Genomic DNA, 24,717 nt, shown 5'->3' with positions numbered 1-24,717 from the left:
GATATAACAGAAATAGTTAATTTTTTATTTTAACCGTATTGTTGTTTCTCGGTCTTATTAGTACGAATATTGGCAAATAATGCCTCGTAGGTGACCAGTACCAAAGTACCAAAATAACCTATAAAAATATATTACACTAAAATTATAAATTCAAATGTTCATCAACTATGGGTAATAAGGTACCAACGTTTGCACAGTGAAAATAGGAGACCGAACAACGGTATAAATATCATTTCGGCAGTTTTGTCTCAATGGCATCTCCTTTATCGAGCTATACAAGGGCGTTACGAGCGATTAAACTTGGTCCAACTCGAGTTTGATGCCGGAATAAAGTGGTTGCGACGAAAATTGTCCCTCGCCTACCTTGAAGTATCAGGAGCAGTTTCTCCGCGATTTAACTCGCAGGACTTCAATAATGCATGAGAGAGACAAACCCACGCGCACTCATAAATCTAGCCATAATGCAATAATATATATTATCGCAAAAGTTTCGACGTTTCACCGATACCTATTCGGTGCTAAAACCGACATCGTTTACTTCAACCGTTCGCCCTTGCATCTCTTAACAATTGTCATAGTAGAAGATTGATTCAATTCACTTTTAAAACAATGTATCAGAAATTCATTTCAGAGTAAATTCTATACCCAGAAACAGGGTCAGTTTTCTACCAATGAACGAAAAGAAAATAAATTTTTTCCCCCCGTACAACTGTAACAATTAAGTATTCGTTTCAGCAAACTCAATTTGCTCTCAACTCGCGCGCGCGACGTCCGTTCGCTCGACTGCGCAACTACTGACGTGTCGCAGGGGACGGAAAAGGTAAAAAGAAACGACGACAAGCCGTCGATCAAAGGCGACACGAGTAAAAACTCGCGTCGATCGAAAAAAGCAATAGCTCTCCAGCGCGCTCGCGCGGGATTTTTCATTTTCAAGCGATTTGCAAAGAGTAGTATTATAGCGTGCGGGGGCCGGACAAGCCCTGATGGTACACACACACACACGCACACACACATACTCGAGTGTGATGCATAGCTAAGCTCGCTCGAGCGCGAGCCGGGCAATTTTATCGCATTATTATATACGCTCGATGAAGTATACACGAGCCAACGGAGTAAACAAACGCCTCTATCGCGTTGCCATCGATACAGCAGCTGTGCGGCTATCCGTGGATAAAGCCCGGCTGTGGCATCAAGCGGGCGTCCGGCAAAGATCAGCTCTTCGATGGCTTCTTTTTAATTCCGATTTTGCGGAGACTATAGTTGCGCACGTTACGGTACGTACTGCGATCGTTTGTACGTCATTAACACCCTTTTGTTTTTCTGTAGTTTCTATAAGTGAAACTTGAAGGAGAATAAGAAGCATCAGATATCTCGAGTTTGCTTTGGTATATACCGAATCGAAAATATCGTCGGAATTCTCTAGAAAAAAAGGAAAACAACACGGGCGAGGAATGCAATCATCTCGCTCTCGCGCTTGATAATCCCTCCCGCAGCTGAACTATTTATTCGCGGAGCGATTCAATTCCTTGTTCGCGAGTTTCACGCGTGTTCTCGGAGTTGGAGCTTATGCGTCGCGCGCATTGTTTGTCCTGGGCATATCGGTTTTCGATAAATTGTCGTGTGTCCAGCTCGACGAGCAAAGGGAAAGCGTCTTTCTTTGATATGCAGATTAGGAGGCGGCCGAATCGTCGTTAGAGAAAAATGGATTTGTGCGCGTGTTTTTGACTTTGAATGCGGCAGACATAGTTTCTATATAGAGTATAATATAATAGCCGCGAGAATGTAGAATATTGTTATTTTCTCAGTATGATCGTTTTAAGACAAAAATGCGAATCCATTAGTTTACACCTACATAGGAAAAGTTATGTAAAAGAAATGAGTATAATTTATGTCGATCTTTTTTCTATCGATACATCGTTTTGAACGTAAAAAAGAAGCTATTACTATTATTACGTACGGAATGCAAGCCAAAATATTTTCATTAACTTGTTTCACAGAGCATAGTCGAAATCCTCGTTATAACAACTTATGTCAATTTATACAGCAGTCAATATAGATATTTACGTTTAAAATAGCTATTTTTCGAATAGGTACTTCAGCCACTGCACATTTTAGCCGATACTAATATTTTGCTTAATCCTTTATTGCGAATAAAGCCAAATAGGACATACCGATAAACCGATGGTAAGCTTCTTGTGACACGAGCATATATTCGCTGTATATTCTCATTAAGTGCCCCACCAAGTTTAAACGAAGCACTATCAAGTTAGCCTTGATGCACGTACGTTATAAAGTTTTCAATTAACCCGCTACCTTCCGGAGTGGCTCTTGCAGTTTGCGCGCGTCGCGTGTGTGTCCCATTCAAACGCGTCCGTCTGTTCAAACGCCAGACGAGTTAATCAAGAAACATAATTATATATACTTATCCACAGTGTCTACAACGCAACATTAGCCTACTCTGCAAAACTGCGCGACAGAGTGGAAAAAATTCCGCGAACACGTCAAACGAGTGCGCGCGAGAGGATATAAGCGAGGGTGAATGGCAATTTAGATGGCAAACACGAATAACGCTTCGACTAAATTGCGGGCTGTTTGAAAAAACAGCTTGTGCACGTGTGCAGCTCTTCAAGCTCCGCGCGATGTCGCGAGCTGTCGCGTGTGTGTTTTCGCGATTTTACATCGATAATTGTACTGCGTCGCGCGGTTGCGTTCGTATGTGTTCACTCTGACTCAGCCGAACTGCGCCTTGTCGTCTATGTATAGGTAAATGATGAGTTTATAAGGGCTGTCATTCTTCCGCGGAAATCTCGATGATAAGATCCTTTTCGGAGATACAAACGAGTTTAATCCAGCGATCGATGAGCGGCTCGCGAGTGGGATCATCCTCTGCGCAGAGCCAATGAGATAATAATTGCGGCTTGATACGTCGCCGAAAGTCAAAGCGGGATCGCTAAGGTCGCAATAAAGGCTCATCAGGAAGTGTATGTATAACACCCCCTCGCGCGAGTAGGCATCGGCATAAACAAACGTCCAGTAGTGTCCGCAGCAAACACACAGACACACGTCATGCGCACGAGGTGCGCGCGCTGCTGAAGATTAATCGCTCACGTGTGTGTGTGTGTGTCTGTAGGCAGCCAACGGGACACACCGTCGCCTATAGCCCTGCGACTGTCTCTCATCGCTGGCGTTAGTCCGCATTCGCCAGAGGGAAGGAGATCAAGTGGACCGACGACAGATTACAGGCTATACTCCTGCTGGACATTTGTTCCGGTTGTAGCTGTATACGCGTGTATAGACAGAGGAACCGCCGATGCTTCACGATAGATCATTTTTTATTTGCGCTTACACTTTGCCGCGCTGACTTTGACCGATCGGCGAGCGGTTTGTTTTTTCCCCCGGGTTTCATCTCCCGCGTAGGCGTTGACTTTTTCCCGCTACTGATACAGATTATACATTTTTCTTCTTCTTGTTTCTTCTTCCGGTGTATTACGCGCGAAGACACTCGGCTATCGGTATAACAGGACACGAATTTAATGAGTCGATGTGAAATTGACAAGGACGTGCCCGAGCATCGCTCGACGGAATTAAGTAAATAACATGATAATGCCGAGGACGAGAGATACATGCAAACCATAGCATAATGAGGTCGTACCACATCGAGCCTGCGAAGACGACGGATCAGGCCGTTCAGTTACCGGTATGGACGATCACCAAGAGGTCACTCGCCAACACCTCGGAATTGAGGTGAGCCTTTTTTATTTTTACCTTATTATTAGTATTTTTGTCGTATAGTCGCGTAATTGCAAAATAAACAGAACATAACGTCATCGATTCGACCGTCCCCTCTAATATTACCGCATGAAAAACACGAGCCGATCTCGCCCCAAAGCTAAGAAAAATAGCAGCGCCGAGTAAAGCTTCACACGCTCAAGGATTATTATACCCGAGAATGTGTGCAGTGGCAGCGAACTTATTGAATTTCCCGCGCGTGTTTACCGAGACTCTCTCCACAGCGATCAAACCTTAGATTCGCGCGTAACGAGTTTATCTTGGGCTGATGCAGGCGGTGCTGCAAAAATTCCACACTCGCTCGCGAGAAATCGACGGGTCTTTATACACCACTAGCGGTGTACGGGATTTTTCAGCGAGACATATCGAGCCTAGGGAAATATAGGGCGGTCGCTTCGAGAGATGAACTGAAGTGTGTAAGTGTACGTACAGAGGTGGATGTCGCAATTGCATTTCAGGTCGTCAAAGATCGACTCGTCGCCGAAGCGCGGAAGGTACGAATCGCTCAAGATGGACTCGCTGCCGGCTGACGGTGAGTTCTTTTTTTTTTTTTTTTAATAAATTACTGATGACAACTAGTCTTTCTTTCGAGCGATGGAAAGTCGAGGGTTGGCTGAAAGCAATATAACAGAAGCATCTCTTTGAAGTGTCGAGACCAAGCGCCTCGAATTCCGGCGCCAATCTCGTCGAGAGCACGAGGAGCTTCCATTGCGCGCTTCGGCCGATCATCATTTTGGCCCAGTGCTTCGCTGTTTTTCCGGTCAGCGGAGTCAGGTCGCCCGACGCGACGCATCTCAAGTAAGTTTGAAGAAGAAACATACTGCACGGTGTATTTCGTTAATTGTTAATATGTGGTGCTTCAAGATTCACGTGGCGAAGCTTCAAGATCCTCTACTGCTGCCTGTCGACGTTAGGATCGATCGTCCTCATGTTTTTTAGTGTATACCGTTTGGCCACTACCACCATCAGTTCCAACAAAACAAGTAAGCATAGGTCTCGACTTAATCCTCTTCGGAATCGCATACAAAACGAAGCGTTTATTATTATGCACGCGATATAATCAGAGTAACTCGTGCTTTTCTTTACTATCACGGCGAGTCTTTATTTGTCTTTCGTGTGACATTGATTCTGAGATACGTCAATACCGAAAAGAAGCCAACAATACTTTTTTGTTCCATCCATCAATGAAGCATCGCGACTGATATTTCACGCCTCTCTATAAATATTTACACAGGCGCGTGTCCATATTCGTCATGCGTATCACCACCTGAGTTTGACCTGTATCGACAATTGTAAATAAAATGCTATAAATCAAGTCGGGAAACTCGCAGGCAATCTCGTGTTCTCCCTCACGGCGGGGATAACGACGCTGCTGTTCCTGAAGCTGGCGCGTCAATGGCCCAGCTTCGCCGTCTCCTGGGAAAACATGGAGCGAGAACTGGCCACGAGGCACAACCCGCGACGCTCGTCCGGAATCAACCTCGCCACCAAATTCAAGATCCTCAGCGTCGTCGTTATGGTCTTCGCGCTTGGTAAGTGGGCGAGATTGCGATGTTTATTTATTTATCTATATAAATCGTATGTATAGTATAAATAAAGTAACGAGTGACTCTGACTATTTCACGGCAAAGTGGAGCACACCCTGTCGATTTTGTCCGGATACGTTAGCGCAGTCGAGTGTGCCAGTCTCCGCGGCGATAAGGACATCATGGCCACGTATTTCGCTCTGCAATTTCCACAAGTTCGTATATATATACGCACACACAGTATAATCCAGTGACTAACTATAGCGCTATTCTTATAAGCCGATAACATCGATCGATGCGTCTCGCTTGTTCTAGATGTTCACCGATTCCAATTACACGCTGTGGAAAGGACTCATCGTGCAATTCGTCAATTTTCTCAGTACTTTCTCCTGGAATTTCATGGACCTCTTTCTCATTCTCGTCAGCGTCGCCCTCACCGATCAGTTTAGACAGCTGAATCAGAGACTTTACTCGATCAGGGGAAAGGTAGTATTGTTTTTTTAGTTTTAATTTATTCTATAGGTGTAAAATTAAGCATGCTATTTCTCAAGGACGATATAAAAGCTTCGCGAGAAGATAACAACGCTTTCAAACTCGTCACGTGTGATTGCATTTTAATGATATTCGGTATATTTACGCTCGAGCATTGATTGATTCGCGCGGACTTTATATTAGGAAAGTATTTTGGAATTCTTTCTATTACGCGCCTCGGTATAATGATGTGCGTCATTATGAGCTCATCAATCAAAGTTGGATCCGTCGCGAGATTTCATAATATAATACATGTTTCATTTAAATAAACTTTTACAACATATTCTTATGTAACAGCTTTTCAATTTATTAATTTACTGCACCTCGTCAACTACTAAATGTTTTAACTAACTGCAAAAACAGCACTGTTTCAATGTAAAGGCAATGCCGGAATGGTGGTGGGCCGAGGCTCGGATCGATTTTAATCGACTGGCTACGATGACTCGCCGCGTCGACTCCCAGATCTCCGACATCGTACTTCTCTCCTTCTCGACGAATCTCTACTTTATCTGCATTCAACTGCTCAACTCATTCAAGTAACGCATACTGAAACCAATGATGCGATTTCGCTGTATGTCTACGATATCGAGTTCTTGAATGTTTCGCTTAATTAATTTTATTTTTTGAATTATTGAGTTATTCAAGGATTTGATTATAACACTACTTGTATGTTGTATTCAATGTTTATTATGTGTCGCAAACATACGTGAATATCTCATCAATCAAAATTAAAATGCAGATAAGTATTCAAGTAATTGTCTTACAACATCTCTATCGTAGTATCGTTACAATATTTTCAGCGAAATTGATCGTTATTCATTTTCATTTTGGTGTCTTCATCAACGCTATATATTGTACTTTCTATCAATGTAACCATATTCAACGAACTGAAATAAAGATTTTGCTTTTCTCAGGCCAATGCCAAACGCAATCCAGACGGTTTACTTCTGTTTTTCTTTCGGCTTCTTACTGTCGCGGACATCGGCGGTTTCGCTCTACGCAGCTACGGTCCATGACGAATCACTTTTGCCTGCTCCGATATTGTACAGTGTTTGCAGTGCAAGTTACTCGACAGAAGTAAATATGCCTCTTTATTTCTCCTTGCTATACTTATCCTTTAATACCCCACGCCTTATTCCCCTTCAATATTTCCTCATCATAATATCGACATCGCAAAATGCGATTATCGCTCAGAAGATAACTTACTAATCAATAGGTTCGAAGATTTCTCACCCAAGTGACGACAGACAACATCAGTCTCACCGGGATGAAGTTCTTCAGCATAACGCGCAGCCTCATACTGACCGTAAGTACGTTTGTAAGTACGGCCGCTTCTCTCGACTATACTCTTATATGCATGCGAAAATAAATTTCCCCCGAGAAATCAATGGATTCTCATGCCTGCGTACGCATAAAATATAGGTCGCTGGAACGATCGTCACCTACGAGCTGGTCCTCGTGCAGTTCAACGCCGTCCAAGCTGAGCATCAACAGAGCGAGTCGAACATCACGAAGGTTTGCGAGGTGAAGTGATAATTTATTAAACACGATGAGAGAGGAGGCGTTTATATCATACACATCATAGCCTGTCATGTACAAAGGTTGTAAATTAATTTTGAGCTGTTTATTTTATATATTTTCGTTGGCGCCACGCAGCATGTGATAGTGACATGATGCTTAGGATTTATCGCCGTCATTCACCCGGATCTTGTTTCTTTGAGTTTTGCTACATGAAATCATGGTCAATAAAATCGAAAAGATTAAAGAAAAAAATCGATTACATTTGTGGAAAATGCATTTATTCGAGAATTCCTCTCGGTATCGTATAGTACATCATAATTCACATGAGTAACATTCTAGTCCTTTTCAAATGAGAGAATGACTCGCACACGAGTATCGCATCGCTTTGACATTTCCAGTAGCGTAAAGAAACTATATTAGTTATACAATAGTGTAATAGTAGTGCAAGCTGGCACCCATAATCTCATACTACAAGAATTTGATATGACAAAAGCACTGATGGATGACGAGGTTTCAGATATATGAGAGTAGCCTACTGCATCGGCAGCGAAAAATACATTCTTGTTTCAGACTCTCGAGATAACAGACGTCAAAATCGAGGATTTTTGAGGGAGAATCATCGGACAATGTCGTTGCATCGCGTGCGATCCGATGGGAATTAATTGTAGAATAGATTTGTAATTTATTATTATAGAAAAGAACATATCTGATCACTTTCGCGTGAAATCTCTTTAGAATTCGAAGTAGACTTCAAAAATATTGTTTATCGATTGGATTAAGTATACAGAGTACCTTTTTTTATACAAAATTACAATCTTAACTGTGTAAAACCATAACGATATTTCAATAATTATTTTATGTTTTTACATATTCACATATATAAATATAAAGCAAATATATATTATACAGCTGTGTGTTATAATACAAAGTATCTTAGATTAACCATGTAAAAAACGATGAGTTCATGTGTAAATAAACTATGGAGTCTTTTTGTTAATTTCAATGCCCTAACAAATCCAAAACTTCTACGCGATCTGTATATGAAAGTAAATGGCATTGTTATATAAAATTTACAGAAGTAATAAACGCTCTTCGAGTCTTGTTATACAGCTATCCTTCCTTTCTCTTTTCTTACTATCCGTTGGAGCCTGCTGCCATATTATTAAGTTCTTCATCTCGTTGCAGTGCAATGTTGAACTGCAACAGGACGACCTCGTAGGTCACGATAGCCCCGGCAACCTGTCGACAAACGAGCAAACTCAATAAGGGTTGATCTATATAACAGGACTGTCTTCGCGCTATTTTTACGAGCACACTTACCGCCAGCATAAAATTGCGAGTTATGGAGAAAAATCGATGGCCAGTCAGTGCTACGTCGTCGGTCGCTATTTGCTGCTGCAATCGTTGGGCCTTGAAATTTTAACGAACTTTGTCATTATTTCTTATTATAAGTGTGGGCCGTGTATCAAAGTTGCCAACTATCCCGATTAGGGGGTGCGCAGTTTAGATTTTGTAATCTGATTTGCGTGTATACATCTAGTTACAGCTTGTTTTTTCCTCGGAAAAATGCTTCAGGTGTATAATTAGACAATATATGCGACTGTACATTGAATGCCAGCTATATTAAACGATCAAAAATCACATCCTAATCTATAGAGATTCAATTTGTTTTGCAACGATCAAGCGTCTCTGTTTTGAAAATTGAACACGCAAGTTCATAAATATACACACGCAAAAAAGTTACGAACACGAGTTTACCTCACGGCAGTAGTTGACCGATGGACAATTATAAAGGATGGGTAGTATAAGTTTACACTGATCGTTGATACGAGCAGTCAATAATGTCACGGCGGTAGTCCGTCCGATCAGGAAGATGAACGATCCAAAAAAGTAAATGGAGTTGATGATAGGGTGTTCCGCCGTGCTTGGTCTGAAATAATGTCGCATATATAGTTGTACATAACACCCTCATATTGATCTTGTCCTAAAGAAGATGGAACTAATGAGGCTTTTTTCCGTAGCATGCTTGGTTTGACATATAGTTTCTTGCGATAAATGTTGATAAATTATACATGCAAAGGTCAAGTTTAGCAAAAATAAAACGCCGCAATCAACTTACGAGAGTCCGTTCAAAAGCTGCAGACAAATGAAGTAAATGTTGTTGGTAAAGGATAAAAGTATGATTCCGGAAATCTCATTGTCGACTTTCTTCACCAGAGCGCTTAAAACAGCGTAACATTCGCGCAGCTCGTGCCAGTCCGTTACAGATAATTGCGCTGGCGTGGCTTCGAGGATACGCGCGTTTAATCGCTTGTACCTCTCGGCCAAACCCGTCGAAACCTATGAGAAGACGCATGAAAGATAAAAGTCAAGGAATATCGCATGACGGACGTGTTGATACCCGGTAGGTAGCAATTTTTCTCTCACTAGCATGATGAACAGATCCGTGAAGTTCCATGTGAACGTCGATACCTTGCTGATGAAAAAGATGAACAAGCCCAGTGTGAAATTGTAGTCGACTGGAAAATTGAGTAGAATTAATTTAGTAGAAGTCAGTATCCCGTGTACAATGGCGTGACAGGCGTGAAAAATGGCGAAATATACCACCTGCTGGCAAAAATAAAAAAAAATATATATAATACCGAGACAAATTTTTAAAACTCAACGTAAAGCGTATATATAAGCATGCAGCTATTTATGAGTACATATTTCTACAATCGCGACATCAAAAGTAAACAGAGGGACGGCAAGCAAGCCATTCGAGGTTATATAAATAATCCTCGGGGAACTCAGAAGATCTAACAGCAAATAGATAAAAAGAGCGACGTAAACAAAACGATTCTCGATTTAAAAAAAAAATCAATAAACATGATATCTAACCGAAAGAAAGCTCAGACTCAGATTATCCACAGTCTCGCTCACCGTTTCTTACAATGAAGCGATGAGACTTGTTGGTGTAGATAATGAGAAAGTCCTCCAGATTCTTTTTACCAAACCAGACATCAGAAGGCGTATTATTGACCATACTGAGGATATGTTCCAGTAACGCGAGGCTCAGGATCGTCGAGCTGATAAGCGTGAACCTCCAGCGCAATACCGGCCCCTTCCATTTCCCGTTGCTGGCGATGAAAACAGAAAAAAATACAACGACGATAACACTAGAACTATGATAATAATAGACGCGAAGGGAAGAAAAAAGATTGCGGAGCGATGAACGTGCTTCTATTGGCCGCTGTAAGCTCGTTGTGTGTCGTGCCGAGCGCGCAGTGTATTATGCGCGCAGGACGATAAGCCGGGCGATCGCGAGGGATTAAAGCGACCCGATGAGGGATCTTTGTTAATTGTTATTTAGCGGATTCCGACTACTGTTGCACGATTCTTTTTCATGAGTCATGACGAACAGATTTATTTACGATTAACAGCTCTACGTTGAGCGCTTGTAAACAGACGGTACAGGTTGGTATAGGTTTTTGAGATGTAAAGCGTTACGTTTTTGCCGACTTTGTTTTTGAATTATGTCGCGATGGAAATTCATGCCACTTTGATTTTTCGTATGAAATTTTTCGGAATTTTCAAAAATTAAACAATCCAAATAAAAAATGCGCACTACGTAGTCTATACTTATCTTGCAATCAAGAGCAAAAACCTAAAAAACCATATCTGCAGTTAATCCCTTTCTTATCCAATATCGCAGGTTATACATATGAGTTTCATTCAAAGAGATACGCTATCGGCTAGAAGTTCATATAACAACGACATTACGATGGTATTATTTTTTCCAACGACTCGACGCGTGGAGAATTTGATTTCGATATCGATTGTTAAGTGCACGAAGCAACTACAAATCTATAATCGAGACAAAATACACCGTGTGAACATTGTTGCGACCGAGCCCGAACGTTACGCGATTCGAACGCCATAAGAATGGCGCATAGCAATCCCTAGCAACGGGATCAACGACATCGCGAATGTTATTGTTTATGTTCAGTCTGATCGTGACAGCTGATGAGCTTATGGGCGTGCTTACGTTTTGAATAAAGAGTTCGTGTACCTTTTCTTTATTTATGCATTTACCCGAACCCGATCATAACGATATGTGCCAATTGATCAATTTCGTATCATACATCGAATTATTTGTTTCAATCGTGTACAGATATAAGTTTGGAAATTAATAAAAATTTTTTCTTAAAAACTTGAATAGATTGAAACTTGTATATCTTGTTGTGAAAAAGGATATTCCATAGCTTACTTATCAATAAGTCGTTCCATAGCTCTCCAATCGTGCTGAATGGAAATCCATTTGGGACAGAGTCGCAGAAACATCAAGTTACCTAATAAACTGTTTCCGTAAAACATTGCTCCCACCGTAGCATCCGCTATTCCTCCTAATTGGCAAACGGAAACATATCGGTGAAATAGAAAATCAAATCGTCATAGAGTAACATTTACTATATTGTCATTTTTGTTTAAAAAAATGTGTTTTCTATAAATTTCCGCCGAATATCATCAGAATTTAAATCAGTCATCATAAGCGTTTACACAGTTTTCAAAGTTAAATTTGTTACTTTTAGTAGGTGCAGTATGATTGGATAAGTGAACCACATAACGATCATGCACTTGAAAACTCTATCTTTGGATTTTACATTAGTAGGGAGATATCGCAACAATCAAATTTGACATGGAGCAGCGAAGCGAGTCTATTCCAAGAACAGTTTACAGTCTAACTATTGTTGCAGCTCTATATAGGTAAGCGAAGCGTTATTTATAGGGATATGCAGCTGCATTTTGTTTGTTGAACTTAGAACGGAGAGTCGGAAAGCTAGGAAAATGTCTACTTATACTCTTACACGTGTGGTGCACGGGCTAACCATTTGTCTAGTCAAAATGAACGAAGATAAACATCTTTACGTAAAGGTTTTCCTCATTTACTTGCTTTTACGTAAGCTAAACTTGCAGGCCCTACTGTAATCTACGGACTACAATGATCCATTGGGTGAAAAGCGAATTTGCGGCGACACGTGCGAAGGTTAGACGTGGAGAAAATATTTATGCTTATATTTATATTTAACTTTTAATTTGAAAGTAATTCTAGGTTTCTTACGAGAAAAGAAGACATATTATACACTCACCCTTTGTCTGAAAACTATTGGCGTTGAGTGTCCTGAAGAGATGCAAGAAGGATATCGATGTCATGACGCTTATTGCCAGAAGTACGAAATATGAGTAGATAACGCGGGGCGCGAATTTGTAAAAAGAAAAGTTTCTCACGGACGATGATCGAATGTACCTGATAGGCAGGATACCAAAAAATTGCGACATTAACAGTATGTTGCCGATTGCTCGGTGAAAGCATTCTGGTTCCTGAAATGTTATTACTAAGTATAAATAAATGTAGGTTAACTAATTAGTAGATTTAATATACTAATGAAAGAGTCTGAATCAATCAGAGGGTCCGAAAAGTAAATTGAAATAATTCGAATTTCGCATCAGAGTATCACATATAGCTAGATAATTAATAAATTCTATGTTATTTATCGAAAATTAGGCAATCATATTCCCAACGTAAAAAAATCTATCAAATTTACCTTTTTTTCTTTTACAAAAGTACCAATTACTTTAAAAATAAATAAATTAATTTCTCCCCACCCTCGACCAATATATGTTCAAGTAACGCCAATTGATTGCGCATGTAAATAAACCACTTACATCTTCGTTACTCGATTGTCTGCGGCTATGCAAAGCGGGCCGTTTGGCAGGATGAATCTTGGAGAAAATCGGAGTGTGCTGTGATCTGGGCTTGCCTCTGCCAGACTTCGAACTCCGAAAAAACGACATCATCTTGCGACCGATGCCGAAGTGAATCCTTCTGGGTGAAGCATTTCGATGCCCTTTTGGCTTCGCCTCGGCAGTCATCACCTTGGCGTAACGCACGTATATTTTATTAAAAATGCTGTCCGACAACGACTAATCCCTGTCGGACGATCTTGGTGTTTATAAGAGTGAAAAATGATTTAGCCCTAGTTGCAGCCATGAACAAAGAAAAAGCATACAGAGACCAAGGGTGTCGACAGTTCGACTTAATTAATTATCTTCTGTTTTAACTCGCGTGTCACGCTACTTGATGTTGGAAATAATGCACGAGCGTAAAACACCGGGAGCCCTCGTGGATGTTAATAAGCGTTACAGTTACGTACTTATTATGTGCCGCATTTTGCACCCTCTCGCACGCATGCATTTTGAAAGGACAAATTGTCGTAGCCTTGGTAGAAAAGTTACGTTGAAATGAAGTTTTCGGCAGATATCAGCGAATTTTTCCAGGAAATTCCAATTAGAAAACGCGTTTGTTTTATCGACGCAGTCGCGCGACGTAATTCACCAAAGCTCGAATTTAATTTAGAAAAGGGTGTGTATCTTTCTGAAGTCATCGATATCAATAGAGTGAGGACGGAGCTGTCCCCAGGGTGCCAATTTCTTATCGGTCAATGTATTGATTTACTGACCATGCATCTACGAGCAAATGCGTTGAAGAGTAAATTCACTTCTTGATGGTAATGAAGTACGTAATCTTCTTAAATCCTATAATAACGTCTGAAGTACTTTTTCACATGATACCGGGAAGCGATCCCATACGTAAGCTCTTTTTACAAAGAATATAGTAAGTTAAGAATACAAGTTACTTGCCGAGCAATGTATTGTTTTTTCTATCAACTGAAAGTTTCCAGATTCGTATGATTTGAATGGGTAAATCGGTGAGGTGATATACATGCAAATTATGTGTTTGCGACGGAATTGAATATTATTATGTACTGACAAATTTAGAGATGTATTTTTAGCAAATGATGCACAGTAGATTAATTTATTGCATTAGAATCGTACGATAAAGTAAAAGTAAATACAACAAAACAACAAGTTTCTCATAATTAAATTAAAATTAAACGTTAAAAAAGGAAGTATCAGCTTAATATGAAAACTTCTTACCTCATTACAAACAATTATATTTTTCAACTTGTAAGCATCGCTATAAGGTTCCGCGAATTCGTACATGAAAGATTAACTATGTCCAGCTGAGGTGCAGTTTCGAATCAACCATTTTAATCTACAGCGAGTAAAACGATATAATCCTATCCAAAATCGAAATCCGATCGCAATCCATAGCGATTAACGCATTTATAATTTTCAAACTTTCAGCGATACTGGACGCATCCGACCGGTCGCCAGCCCGTAAAAGCGGATACTGAGTTCGCGTGTATCAGCCGCCCAAGTTCTCTCGACTCATGCGCCGCGTACAATCGTTTACGTACATCGCTCATGCTACTTATATTACGAAGCATATTTATGCAAGGCAACAGAACCCCCTGGATATTCATGGCTTTTTTGGCTCCCTAGGCTCTCTTCATGTTATTTTTACATACGTTTCATCTACGCACTTTTTTCTGTAATAGATGATTGAACGAGAAGATCAATTTTTTTTTTTTGATTCTGATATTTGGAACTATTATATATTGTGTGCGATGAATAGTGTGAACGCACTTACAAGTATACGCAGGATATTATTGCGAAATCATCTTTCATTTCAGTGAACTTTTAGTTATATAAAACAGTCGATATAGGAACACATATTTTTACTCACTAAAATCGACAGGAATAAAAACAAAATTAAAGTAGATAATATTTTTCTGCTCATCTTTTTGAAAAATTAGGATGTGTTCGCCTTTTTAGGCGGAGTTCAGTGATTTATGTAAAACATGACTTTACAAAAATTCATCATATATTTCAACTAGCATTAAACATATTATTAAAATAATGCTTAGCATGAATTTTCTTTTTTTGGATATTGCAAAAAATAAAAAAAATTTCTAAGTTACTGCTAAGATTACATAGCCCTCCTAGATAAAAAGCGGGAAAACTCACCGTTTGGATTCATAAAATATGTAAAGCAAATCGCGTGATCGTAGGCTGGATCACATCTGCGGTCTGACGTGCACTTTTGTGTCGCTTTATCGTCATTAAATTTTTGCTTTCACACACGTGAGTGAGTGAATATATTTTTCAGTTATTGCATTATAGCAGTCAAATCGAAATTAACATTTTATATGGTAGCGCATTAAAAAGTAAAAGATATCATGTTTCTTATGAATCTTGGTGTTAGAAATGTATTAGGAATTATGCGATGTAAAACAAATAAATTTTAGGACGAAAAATTTCAATTAAAAAAATATCAGATTTGCATAGATGTCATCAAGTAATAATTAAAGAGTATATGGATATTTTAATTATTTTTCAATTGTTATACTTATAAACTGAATTTTTATCTTTCTATTATTATTATTATTATAACATCTAAAATATAACCAATGAAAGAATTTTAACAATATTTAAAATTAAATATAAACAAATAAAATTAGAATTACTATTATTTGTTAACAACTATGTGCTATAGAGATGATAAATATCGTAGAAATAACTATTTTTTAAAACTATTTAGAATTCAGATGTAGACAAATAGTTTGATTTTTTGTTATAATACAAACAATTTATTATCCAAACAACTCGGATACAGCTTTAAAATTAACATTAATATTATAAATAAATTTAACTACCATATCGCCCTTTGAACACCAGCCATTTTGTTGTAGTCAACTAAATGACGGAAAATAAACCTGGACAATCTCCACCTGATGACAGTACCATAGCCTCTTGAAGTAACGACACAGCGAGGTGTTAATGCTCTTAAAGAGCTTGTTCTAGGGATGTTTTTAAAGTCGAAAGCTTCACTGGCTAATTCCTGATTCAAAATAAATACTTGAATTAGATCACAATCGATCATTATAATCATTATAAATAAATGTATATAGTAAGGTAAATTAGTATCATACTTGAATTTCTGTTGGCAGAATGTTGTTCCGTTTCATGGCAACATAATGTAATCTATCTTTTGCATATTGCTTTACCTGCGCTCTTCTACCCATATCTCGTTTTGTCATCTTTTTTGTCCACTTTGTACGTACTTGCTGCAACTGATGGTTTAAAGAAATACACAAAATGTAGTTATGGTTCAAATTATATAACCTTAAAATATGTCGTTCTGGCTTATTGATGTAATTAAGAAATAGGAAAATCTTGTTTCTTGTTAAGATAATTTTCTAATGCATGCATATATAAGTACGAAAAATAATAAAATTGTTTCTAAGTATTGATTACTTTTATCAAAAACCTAACCTACAAAAGCAGAATTCAAGATTCTACTGTGGAAATTGAGCAATAGATTTGCAGTAAAATTCTAAATATTTATGCAACTTATCAAGATTATATTAATTTTATACTCACTCCGTATTGTGTTATTGTAGGGCCTGTGCAAAGTAATTTTGATAAAACCGACTTAGCAGAATTAAACAACGCCATGTTTACGAATAAGACATGCTATTATGGCGCTGCAATCGGTCATTTTTAAATGCCATAATGGCCCATACCAAGTAGGTACGTATCTAAACTTACACATTGTAATCAATTCGCAGTTGTAAACGGTAAGCAATTTAAAATGTCCAAATAATAAAGGATTGAAAAATTGGGATAAAATTGTGAAATATAGACAAAAATATTGTTTCCACAGCTTTTTTATTTCGCGCTCAATCGTTATTACCATTAATTATATGTATGTACAGAGAACTGTCACAAAAAAATAGGTATACAGTACACAAATCGTAGACCGATTCGTTTAAAAGTGCATGCATGCGATTAAGAAACATCAGTAAATTTGATTCCTTGATTATCAGACTTGCGAAATTTTGAAAGTAAAAAAGAAACAAAAGGATGGCCGTTGAAGCATATTTCGTAGAAATTGTTTTAATTTTTTTTTTGTTCAGCAGTCATACTCTCTCCGCGGTCAGAATGATCGAAGAAAGTAAACAATTAAAAAAAGTAGCCGGCGAGTTAATCTTTCGATCTACAGGCGCAGATTTGGTTCAATGTTTTTTTTTGTTTTTAAGATTTTTTTTATTTTATTATTCAAGGATTAGTCTTCATTAAAAATTAACATTTATAAAAAATTACTCCTCCAGTATACAATAAGCTAGAGAACAAGTTGGAAAATTTAAAAAAATGGAAGATCAGAAAAAGAAAGTTGAAGCGCCAGGCGCCAATTGACATTATTACTTGTGTATATATATATATGCATTAATATACGTTTTGTGTTTGTGAACAACGGTGTAGAGTAAAAAAATAACGAACGGTAATTAAAAAAATGAGATGTTTCTCGAGTATCGCAGATATAGGATTTATTATTTCCGTATAATAATTAGAAAATATAATTAAGCTGAGCTAAATTATGATGTTGTTTTGTTGTTGATGTCTTCTTGTCTTCCATTCCTTTTTTGTGAAACAGGTGTACACAAATTATATATAGCATTGACGGCGCGCTGTTAACAGCACCGTATACCCTCCTCCACCGAGTCTGACATACGTCGTCCCCCATCCGTCCCCGTCCGCGAGGCGGGCGAGCCTCCTTTCCTGCGGAACTCCTTGCGATGGAAGAAGTGCCGTCGGAGCCGCCTTGGTAGATGGACCAGCCGCTCGTCGGTGAGGGCGAGGGCAAGGCTGCTGCAACAGCAGATTTCGCTATGGCAGTAGCCCCGCAATGGCGAGGCGGCGGCGGGACTAAGCGGCGGTGGCGGCGTCGATGCTGATGATGGTAGTGGTGGTAATGGTGCTGCTGGCGGCGCTGCCGCCATTGAACTCCGGAACAGCAGAGCGTCGTCCGGCGGATCGAATGCGCGGAAACTAAGACTACTTCTTTTTCTGGGCCTTCTCGGCAGCCTTGGTGACCTTGCCGCTAACGTCCTTGAAGTTGACGGCCTTGATGACACCGACAGCGACGGTTTGACGCATGTCACGGACAGCGAAACGTCCCAGGGGTGGGAACTCCTGGAAGGCCTCTACGCACATGGGCTTGCTGGGCACAAGGTTGACGATGGCGGCATCACCAGACTTGATGGCCTTGGGGTTCTCTTCGGTGGTTTTACCGGTACGACGGTCGCACTTCTCCTTGATTTCGGCGAACTTGCAAGCAATGTGGGCCGTGTGGCAATCGAGCACGGGCGTGTATCCGTTGCTGATCTGACCAGGGTGGTTCAGGACGATGACCTGAAATAACAATCGTTTATTATTAGCATGTTCGAATAAAATATTTGATGTACATTATGATTCTTTAAGCGAACAAATAAACTATTTTTTAATAGCACTCAGACGCTTCAGCCGTCAACGGACAAAGTCCTCCGGTGGAAACCGCGAATGAAATCCAAAATTTCTCATCATTGTACTATTAAAAAAAAATCGTTTTCAAGTCAGAAGCCGGCATGGCAAGATATCTCACCTGAGCGGTGAAGTCAGCGGCTCCCTTGGGTGGGTTGTTCTTGGAGTCACCAGCGACGTATCCACGACGCAAGTCCTTGACGGAAACGTTCTTAACGTTGAAACCAACGTTGTCTCCGGGGACGGCCTCAGTCAGAGCTTCGTGGTGCATTTCGACGGACTTAACCTCAGTGGTGAGTCCAGCTGGGGCGAAGGTGACGACCATACCGGGCTTCAGCACACCAGTCTCGACACGACCGACGGGTACCGTTCCAATACCACCAATCTTGTAGACGTCCTGTAAAAGACCGAAACTTTAGTTTTCTGACAAAATCATCATTAAGCTAATTTTTTATTAAATTTGGAATCAGACGCCTTCGGCCGTCAATGGACATACATCCTCCGGTGGAAACCGCGAATGAAGTAATAGGGTTCTCATCACATAGTTATTTGTATTTTTTTTTGTTTTAATTAAATGGAACGTTAGTAGGTACAATCCAATTAATGAGGCATGTTTGTTCAAAGACAATTACCTGGAGGGGAAGACGAAGGGCTTTGTCGGTGGGCCTGCTGGGTGGCAGGATGGCGTCAAGAGCTTCGATGAGGCACTTGCCGTCGGCCTTGCCTTCCTTGCGCTCAACAGCCCATCCCTTGAACCAGGGCATTTTGGTGGATGGCTCCAACATGTTGTCTCCGTGCCATCCAGAGATGGGGACGAAGGCAACAGCGGCTGGGTTGTAACCGATCTTCTTGATGTAGGAAGATACTTCCTTCTTGATTTCCTCGAAACGAGCCTCCGAGTAGGGTGGCTCGGTGGAGTCCATCTTGTTGACACCAACGATCAACTGCTTGACACCAAGAGTGAAGGCAAGCAGAGCGTGCTCACGGGTCTGACCGTTCTTGGAGATACCGGCTTCGAATTCACCAGTACCGGCAGCGACGATCAACACGGCGCAATCGGCCTGCGACGTACCAGTGATCATGTTCTTGATGAAATCTCTGTGTCCGGGAGCGTCGATGATGGTGACGTAGTACTTGGAAGTCTCGAATTTCCACAGAGCAATATCGATGGTGATACCACGCTCACGCTCGGCCTTCAGTTTGTCCAAGACCCAGGCATACTTGAAGGAACCCTTACCCATCTATAAGACAGATACAAGTATCATTAGTACATTTGTTTGCTTGAAATTTAGAAGAACTTTGAGTCATTGCGATGGGATCAGACGCATCAGGCCATCACAGGACAGAAGTCCTCCGGTGGAAACCGCGAATGGATGGTTTGAGTTTATCATCATGAACGTGCATGCAGGAGTTTGCTAAAGCCAATATTGAAGACTTTTATGGAACTTCATCTCGATATCCAATTTTGGCTTTAATACTTCAGAATTGAGGAATAATAAGAAGTTGCAGCTGATAATTACCTCCTGGGCTTCCTTCTCGAACTTCTCGATGGTACGCTTGTCGATACCACCGCATTTGTAGATCAAGTGACCAGTGGTGGTCGACTTTCCGGAATCTACGTGTCCGATGACGACGATGTTGATGTGAACCTTCTCCTTACCCATTGTGATTGCCTGTTTGTATCGGTCTGGTCAAATCTGAAAAGCAAGTCGAAATTTAGTAAAGTTGTATTTCATCAATCAACATATGTACGCTCGTTCTAACTGCTTTTGAATCAGCAAAAAAGATCGCAAGTAGGGGAATTTAAATATCAAAAAATCTAACCCCAAAAAGCGGCGATATTTAAATTTGAAAAATTTTAGCGCGTTTCGCAACGAAATGCTGATTCAAAAGCACTTGGTCAACGCGCCAAGCTGTCGGCTCGGCTGATCTAGATTAGCGCTCTCCCCGGCTCCGAAGTCGCTTTAGTACGACGCACGAGATCCACGTGGCTCCGCGCGGTGCCCCCTTGAACGTTCTCGAAACGGCATCGGCGGCAGCCATTTTGTAAGTTGCGCGAGAGAGGAAGCAGCGTTGCTGAGAGAGAGAGAGAGAGAGAGAGAGAGAGATAGAGACCTTCCCCGCACAGCGACTTTTCGCTACCGACGCTCTGTTGCCACGTTTTCCCACGACTCGTCATCCCTCCCGTGGCTTTGAGAAAACATCTGCCGAGCGAAGCTGGCTTTCCCGCAGAGATTTCCATCTGCGGCGAGAAGAAAAGAGAAGCCGGATGGCCGCGAATCGCGATCAATTCGCGCAAGCGGAACGTTCCTCTCGACTGGAACTCGGGCCGAGAGAGACGACCGCGTGTGCCGGAAATTCGGCGACAATTAGATCGGTATTTTTCTCGCTTTTCACGCCTCCGACTAGGACAGCATGCCTCGACAGCGCGACTTCCTTGCGCAAGGATCGGAGTTTCCAAGACAGTCGAATGCGTTAACTACTCGCCATACGGTTGAGCGACGCGGCCGATATTTTCCAGCTGGTGATCGGAGAAACGAAATAAGCCGACGAGGAGACGAGATTCGAAGAAGGCCCGGCAACACTGGCAGCACGCGAAAAGCGATCCTTGACAAGCGGCGAGCGCCATTATTGCGTTTCCGGTCTCTCTCCTCTTTCTCCTCTCCTTCGGCATTCCTGCCCCTTTCAATAGCCGACTCCCAGGGCCGTTATTACATCAGCGCTTTTCGCCGAAGCACTTGGGATTATTCACACCGCGATGACTATCTTGACGGACGGCGACACTCGCACAGAGAAGCCGACTCCCCGTAGACGACGCGCAAACGGCACTTTCCTCTCTCCCTATCTCTCCGGAAAAGCCGCGACGCTCGCGACGCTCGTGACGCCCGCACACAGAACAATGCACCGAGACCTAACGAAAAAGGGCGGATTTTGTCTGCCCGTCTCCGAGAGCCATATCGAAGGCGGGCGAAGCAACAGCGGCTGCCGCCGCGGTCGCGGCGCGACGCCATGCGGCTCGACGAAATTACCGGCGAAAAATGTCGGGATCGCGAAAAATATCCTCACAGACGGCTAGCCGGCACTGTTTGCTCGATTAATTCGGCGACGGGAAGCGCGGATGCCGCGAACACGGTGCCTTGGCGACGGGATTATACTTGAGAGCGCGAGACGAACTTGCCGAGGATGATCAGCACACACAGTGTAGAAGAGCACAGAGAGCGAGAACACACGCATGCACGACACGACCACTCACCTCCAGATGCTACGACAGAAAGAGACCGTGCGAGCGGAGTGAACATGCGCACGGGGGGAGCGCCCGGCCGCCGTGCCTCCGCCGGCGACGCTCGCGCCATGATCGATCCTTGCCGATGGCCTTCCTGCCTCGTCGTCGGCTAAGTTGTTAAAGTTTTTCGCACGAAAATTGAACTTGGGATTCGCAGTTTTTGATTTTTGACATCGCGCGGTAAAATAATTCGGTTTTTTGGAATTCGGAGAGTTTTTCGGCCACGGGGACTGGTTCGCGGCTGGCCGGCAGGGGACGTGGCGGACGCCCGTTTGCCGGCGTGCTGCGAGAGCCAGGCTCGAGTGTGTAGGTGTGTGACCGTGTGAGCGCCTGCTGGCTGCTGTGTGTGACTCGGGTCTCTCGGGATCGTCCGAATCCTGCCTCCTGGTGTAGGCATGCGTCACGAGCTGGTGCTCTTCTCCAGGGCCCGGGTCGACCTTTCGTTTTTTCGACGTCAATGTAGGGACGTCGATCTGTAGTTTGATTTAATGCTGCGGTTGGCTGCATCGAAGATGCATGAGTATTTTTTTTGGACATGAAAATCTTGTCGAGATGCTTAAAAGCAGCCTTGACATTGAAAATCTGTCGATGATTTCTGGCTATTTTTTCAATTGGCCGGCTTTCTCCTATGTTTACGTTCGAAAGAATCGTATAAAAATAGAAGTTCGCTAAGTTGGATTTTCAAATAATCAATGTATAGAGAAACTGCCGCACGTTATTTACGGATTAATAATTTTTTTTACGGTCCTTTAATAATTTTGTCCAATCTGTTATGTTATTGCTTTCTATACTAACAAATTGTAACATAAATTTGTTCTTTTCAAAATTAAAATAACCTACACAGAAATGCTTTATTCATAGCACCACGTGGGTTTTAACTAAATTATTTTCATAAGATTTTTAATCATTCGTAGTTGATATAATTTAAAAAATCCATTAAAATAACGTTAGAAAATTAGCAATTTTGTTCGACTGCGGCGCGACCACGTGTCTCCGAAAGGTCAATGCTTAGACAAGCTATGGAGGCTCGTCTGCAGTCATGCCATGAAAAGCGAGATCTGACTTCCACATGGCTTTTACGAGATACCTTTCCGAGTTAGTTACACGCTGTCTGTAATAGCGAACGAAAAAGAATAAATCATTATTGACGTATCAGTCCTTACGTAAAAATATTAACATAGCAGGTTTCATATTAGGTACAGGCTCATGGAAAATATAATCGTGGATTTTCCAAATATTATTTATGCATTTGTTATAATTTCTTAGCTTTCCGATATGATAAAATTGATACTGCTGTGGCGATCGTTTCTGCGAAAGAGGCAGAGACTCGGTGTAGGGATAAATTGTAACGCGAGAAATTGGAAAAAAACGATAAGATAGAAGGAATTAAAGGGCCCACGAAGAGAAACACTAGACAGAATTTAAACGACGTGGCGTAAAAAAATGATAAATCAAGGAGAGCGCAAGTGAAAAGAAAAAAAATTAATAAATTGGAGCGATTGTATAGAGAGAAAGAACTGAAAATCCGTAGCTGCCGAGGAAAAATACAGTAAACTCGGGAGTGTGGAGGCGAAGGGAGAGCCTGGAATGCTCTTTATCCCGAGAGAATGCGGCACATCTCTATTCCTCCTTGTCCCTGTCCCTCCGCCTCTTATACTTTCTTCGTCCTTCTAGCCAAACGTGTTTCTGGCTTCTATTCTATTCCAGGATTTTTCTCCTCCCCTTTCCCCTGCACGTGGTCGATTGGAAAATTTTACTTTTCGAATTCGAATTTAAAAATCAATACACATTTGCCATATTTCGCGCTACAAGCCCTCGGGAATTCGTAAAATACAATTCGAAAAAAAGAACAACATAATCTAAATCCTGTAAAAGGCATATCGAAGTAGGAAAAAGAATGTATAATTAGTCGAAAGGTTATTAATTATTGTGTTTTTTTCCAATTAAGTCGAGTTCGTGAATCTACGTAAATAAGTAAAATGCGTTATCGTGCGATACTTTATCAAACTGATAATTCGCGGTTACCAAATATGCTTGTTATAACCAAAGGTGTTTTCATCAATAATTATACTTATTCACACAAACAACGTTAAAAATATTCATTATCACTGCAGCGATTCGAAGATCGGGTAATTATATATTCTTATCAATATCGGATATTCTTCAAAAATAATTTTCCCATTTCCCCGAAGTCGTTGCCCGAAACATTAGACAGAGCTTTGATCCACACGACTCGTATATCATCAGGTCTTCAAAATGTTGTGCAGCATATAGCATTCCCTGTGCTCGTTCAATATAATGTTCTAACGGTATTAAAAGCAAATCGGTTTACGTCTACAAAGACAAGTCCGTAGCGATGACCGACAAGGCAAATCTTGTGAATGGGATCAAGTGTGTAACAGAACAGTTTACCTGTTGGGTGTACAGTACAATCAAAAGTAGGTATACATTTCGCCATATAACTTTATGAAATTTTTGTAGATCAACTGACATCCTTTTTATTTTCATCTTTAAATTTTGTAATTCAATTGACAAGACAACGGCACATTAATTTCGAATCAATACTACGCAACCAGGATAATATAGTATAATGCTACAAATGAAAAATTCATCACCGGCAGCCTTTTTCCTTTCAAATTTTGATAAATCTTCGCTCGTACTGTACGTCCGATGCAGGGGCTTCGAAGTGAAAGGTTCAGCCGCAGCTTGTGCACGTGCTGGAGGAAGGCCCAAATTCGTCGCCGAGCAGAAGCGGGAGGTGTATATCTGTGTACGTATACACGTCTAGGGCACTAACGGGGCACGATACACTCCTGGATG

The 24,717-nt window shown here is 41.2% G+C and overlaps 4 protein-coding genes across 31 annotated transcripts; 1 reads left to right on the top strand and 3 right to left on the bottom strand.

Moving 5' to 3' along the window:
* The first annotated feature begins 1,155 nt into the window (after positions 1–1,155).
* LOC100119944 (gustatory receptor 1) lies at positions 1,156–8,062 on the top strand. Of its 11 annotated transcripts, none has more exons than XM_031924404.2 (13): positions 1,156–1,274; positions 3,522–3,744; positions 4,248–4,321; positions 4,437–4,587; positions 4,654–4,772; positions 5,106–5,321; positions 5,421–5,530; positions 5,631–5,801; positions 6,210–6,382; positions 6,761–6,923; positions 7,063–7,164; positions 7,269–7,370; positions 7,938–8,062. In XM_031924404.2, exons 2-13 carry the CDS (start codon positions 3,641–3,643, stop codon positions 7,974–7,976), a joined length of 1,524 nt encoding a protein of 507 aa, XP_031780264.1. In that variant the 5' UTR covers positions 1,156–1,274; positions 3,522–3,640; the 3' UTR covers positions 7,977–8,062. The 11 variants fall into 11 exon arrangements, with proteins under 11 accessions (XP_031780264.1, XP_031780263.1, XP_031780268.1 ...); XM_031924403.2 differs by having other exon boundaries at positions 3,499–3,744; XM_031924408.2 differs by lacking the exons at positions 1,156–1,274; positions 7,938–8,062 and adding an exon at positions 7,503–7,619 and having other exon boundaries at positions 2,460–3,744.
* On the bottom strand, positions 7,629–14,837 carry Gr2 (gustatory receptor 2). 3 transcript variants are annotated; one of them, XM_016981532.3, is made up of 11 exons: positions 14,346–14,837; positions 13,074–13,283; positions 12,497–12,728; positions 11,617–11,752; positions 10,290–10,486; positions 9,972–9,977; positions 9,795–9,886; positions 9,487–9,707; positions 9,126–9,297; positions 8,688–8,777; positions 7,629–8,606 (listed from the first exon to the last, which is right to left on the bottom strand). In XM_016981532.3, exons 1-11 carry the CDS (start codon positions 14,409–14,411, stop codon positions 8,502–8,504), a joined length of 1,527 nt encoding a protein of 508 aa, XP_016837021.1. In that variant the 5' UTR covers positions 14,412–14,837; the 3' UTR covers positions 7,629–8,501. The 3 variants fall into 3 exon arrangements, with proteins under 3 accessions (XP_016837021.1, XP_008208306.2, NP_001164385.1); XM_008210084.4 differs by lacking the exon at positions 9,972–9,977; NM_001170914.1 differs by lacking the exons at positions 9,972–9,977; positions 14,346–14,837 and having other exon boundaries at positions 7,633–8,606; positions 13,074–13,280.
* Positions 14,838–15,873: 1,036 nt separating this feature from the next.
* Positions 15,874–16,988, bottom strand: LOC100119880 (28S ribosomal protein S14, mitochondrial). The gene is made up of 3 exons (XM_001603536.6): positions 16,695–16,988; positions 16,244–16,384; positions 15,874–16,152 (listed from the first exon to the last, which is right to left on the bottom strand). Exons 1-3 carry the CDS (start codon positions 16,767–16,769, stop codon positions 15,964–15,966), a joined length of 405 nt encoding a protein of 134 aa, XP_001603586.2. The 5' UTR covers positions 16,770–16,988; the 3' UTR covers positions 15,874–15,963.
* On the bottom strand, positions 16,964–21,959 carry EF-1a (elongation factor 1-alpha). 16 transcript variants are annotated; one of them, XM_008209982.4, is made up of 5 exons: positions 21,868–21,959; positions 20,135–20,311; positions 19,247–19,855; positions 18,736–19,011; positions 16,966–18,506 (listed from the first exon to the last, which is right to left on the bottom strand). In XM_008209982.4, the coding sequence occupies exons 2-5, from the start codon at positions 20,276–20,278 to the stop codon at positions 18,150–18,152; spliced, it is 1,386 nt and encodes a 461-aa protein (XP_008208204.1). In that variant the 5' UTR covers positions 20,279–20,311; positions 21,868–21,959; the 3' UTR covers positions 16,966–18,149. The 16 variants fall into 16 exon arrangements, with proteins under 16 accessions (NP_001166227.1, XP_008208204.1, XP_016836973.1 ...); XM_016981484.3 differs by having other exon boundaries at positions 21,789–21,895; XM_008209960.4 differs by having other exon boundaries at positions 21,793–21,895.
* Between the last annotated feature and the right edge of the window lie 2,758 nt (positions 21,960–24,717).

This window comes from Nasonia vitripennis, chromosome 2 (assembly GCF_009193385.2).
Source record: "Nasonia vitripennis strain AsymCx chromosome 2, Nvit_psr_1.1, whole genome shotgun sequence".
NCBI classification, from domain to species: domain Eukaryota; kingdom Metazoa; phylum Arthropoda; class Insecta; order Hymenoptera; family Pteromalidae; genus Nasonia; species Nasonia vitripennis.
Note: the sequence above shows the minus strand (reverse complement) of the source record. Positions and strands in the feature narration are given on the sequence as shown.

Bases quoted from the DNA above. Each gene is read 5' to 3' on its own strand.
- LOC100119944 (XM_031924404.2), top strand. From the start codon at position 3,641: ATGAGGTCGTACCACATCGAGCCTGCGAAGACGACGGATCAGGCCGTT. The intron at 3,745-4,247 runs GTGAGCCTTTTT...ATTGCATTTCAG, and splicing joins GCCAACACCTCGGAATTGAG to GTCGTCAAAGATCGACTCGT. The intron at 7,165-7,268 runs GTAAGTACGGCC...CATAAAATATAG, and splicing joins TACTGACCGTAAGTACGTTT to GTCGCTGGAACGATCGTCAC.
- Gr2 (XM_016981532.3), bottom strand. From the start codon at position 14,411: ATGTACGAATTCGCGGAACCTTATAGCGATGCTTACAAGTTGAAAAAT. The intron at 9,708-9,794 runs GTGAGAGAAAAA...GTCTTCTCATAG, and splicing joins CGGATCTGTTCATCATGCTA to GTTTCGACGGGTTTGGCCGA. The intron at 9,298-9,486 runs GTAAGTTGATTG...ACATTATTTCAG, and splicing joins CAGCTTTTGAACGGACTCTC to ACCAAGCACGGCGGAACACC.
- LOC100119880 (XM_001603536.6), bottom strand. From the start codon at position 16,769: ATGGCGTTGTTTAATTCTGCTAAGTCGGTTTTATCAAAATTACTTTGC. The intron at 16,385-16,694 runs GTGAGTATAAAA...TTAAACCATCAG, and splicing joins CTACAATAACACAATACGGA to TTGCAGCAAGTACGTACAAA. The intron at 16,153-16,243 runs GTATGATACTAA...ATTTTGAATCAG, and splicing joins TTCTGCCAACAGAAATTCAA to GAATTAGCCAGTGAAGCTTT.
- EF-1a (XM_008209982.4), bottom strand. From the start codon at position 20,278: ATGGGTAAGGAGAAGGTTCACATCAACATCGTCGTCATCGGACACGTA. The intron at 19,856-20,134 runs GTAATTATCAGC...TCTGTCTTATAG, and splicing joins TCGAGAAGGAAGCCCAGGAG to ATGGGTAAGGGTTCCTTCAA. The intron at 19,012-19,246 runs GTAATTGTCTTT...GGTCTTTTACAG, and splicing joins CCCTTCGTCTTCCCCTCCAG to GACGTCTACAAGATTGGTGG.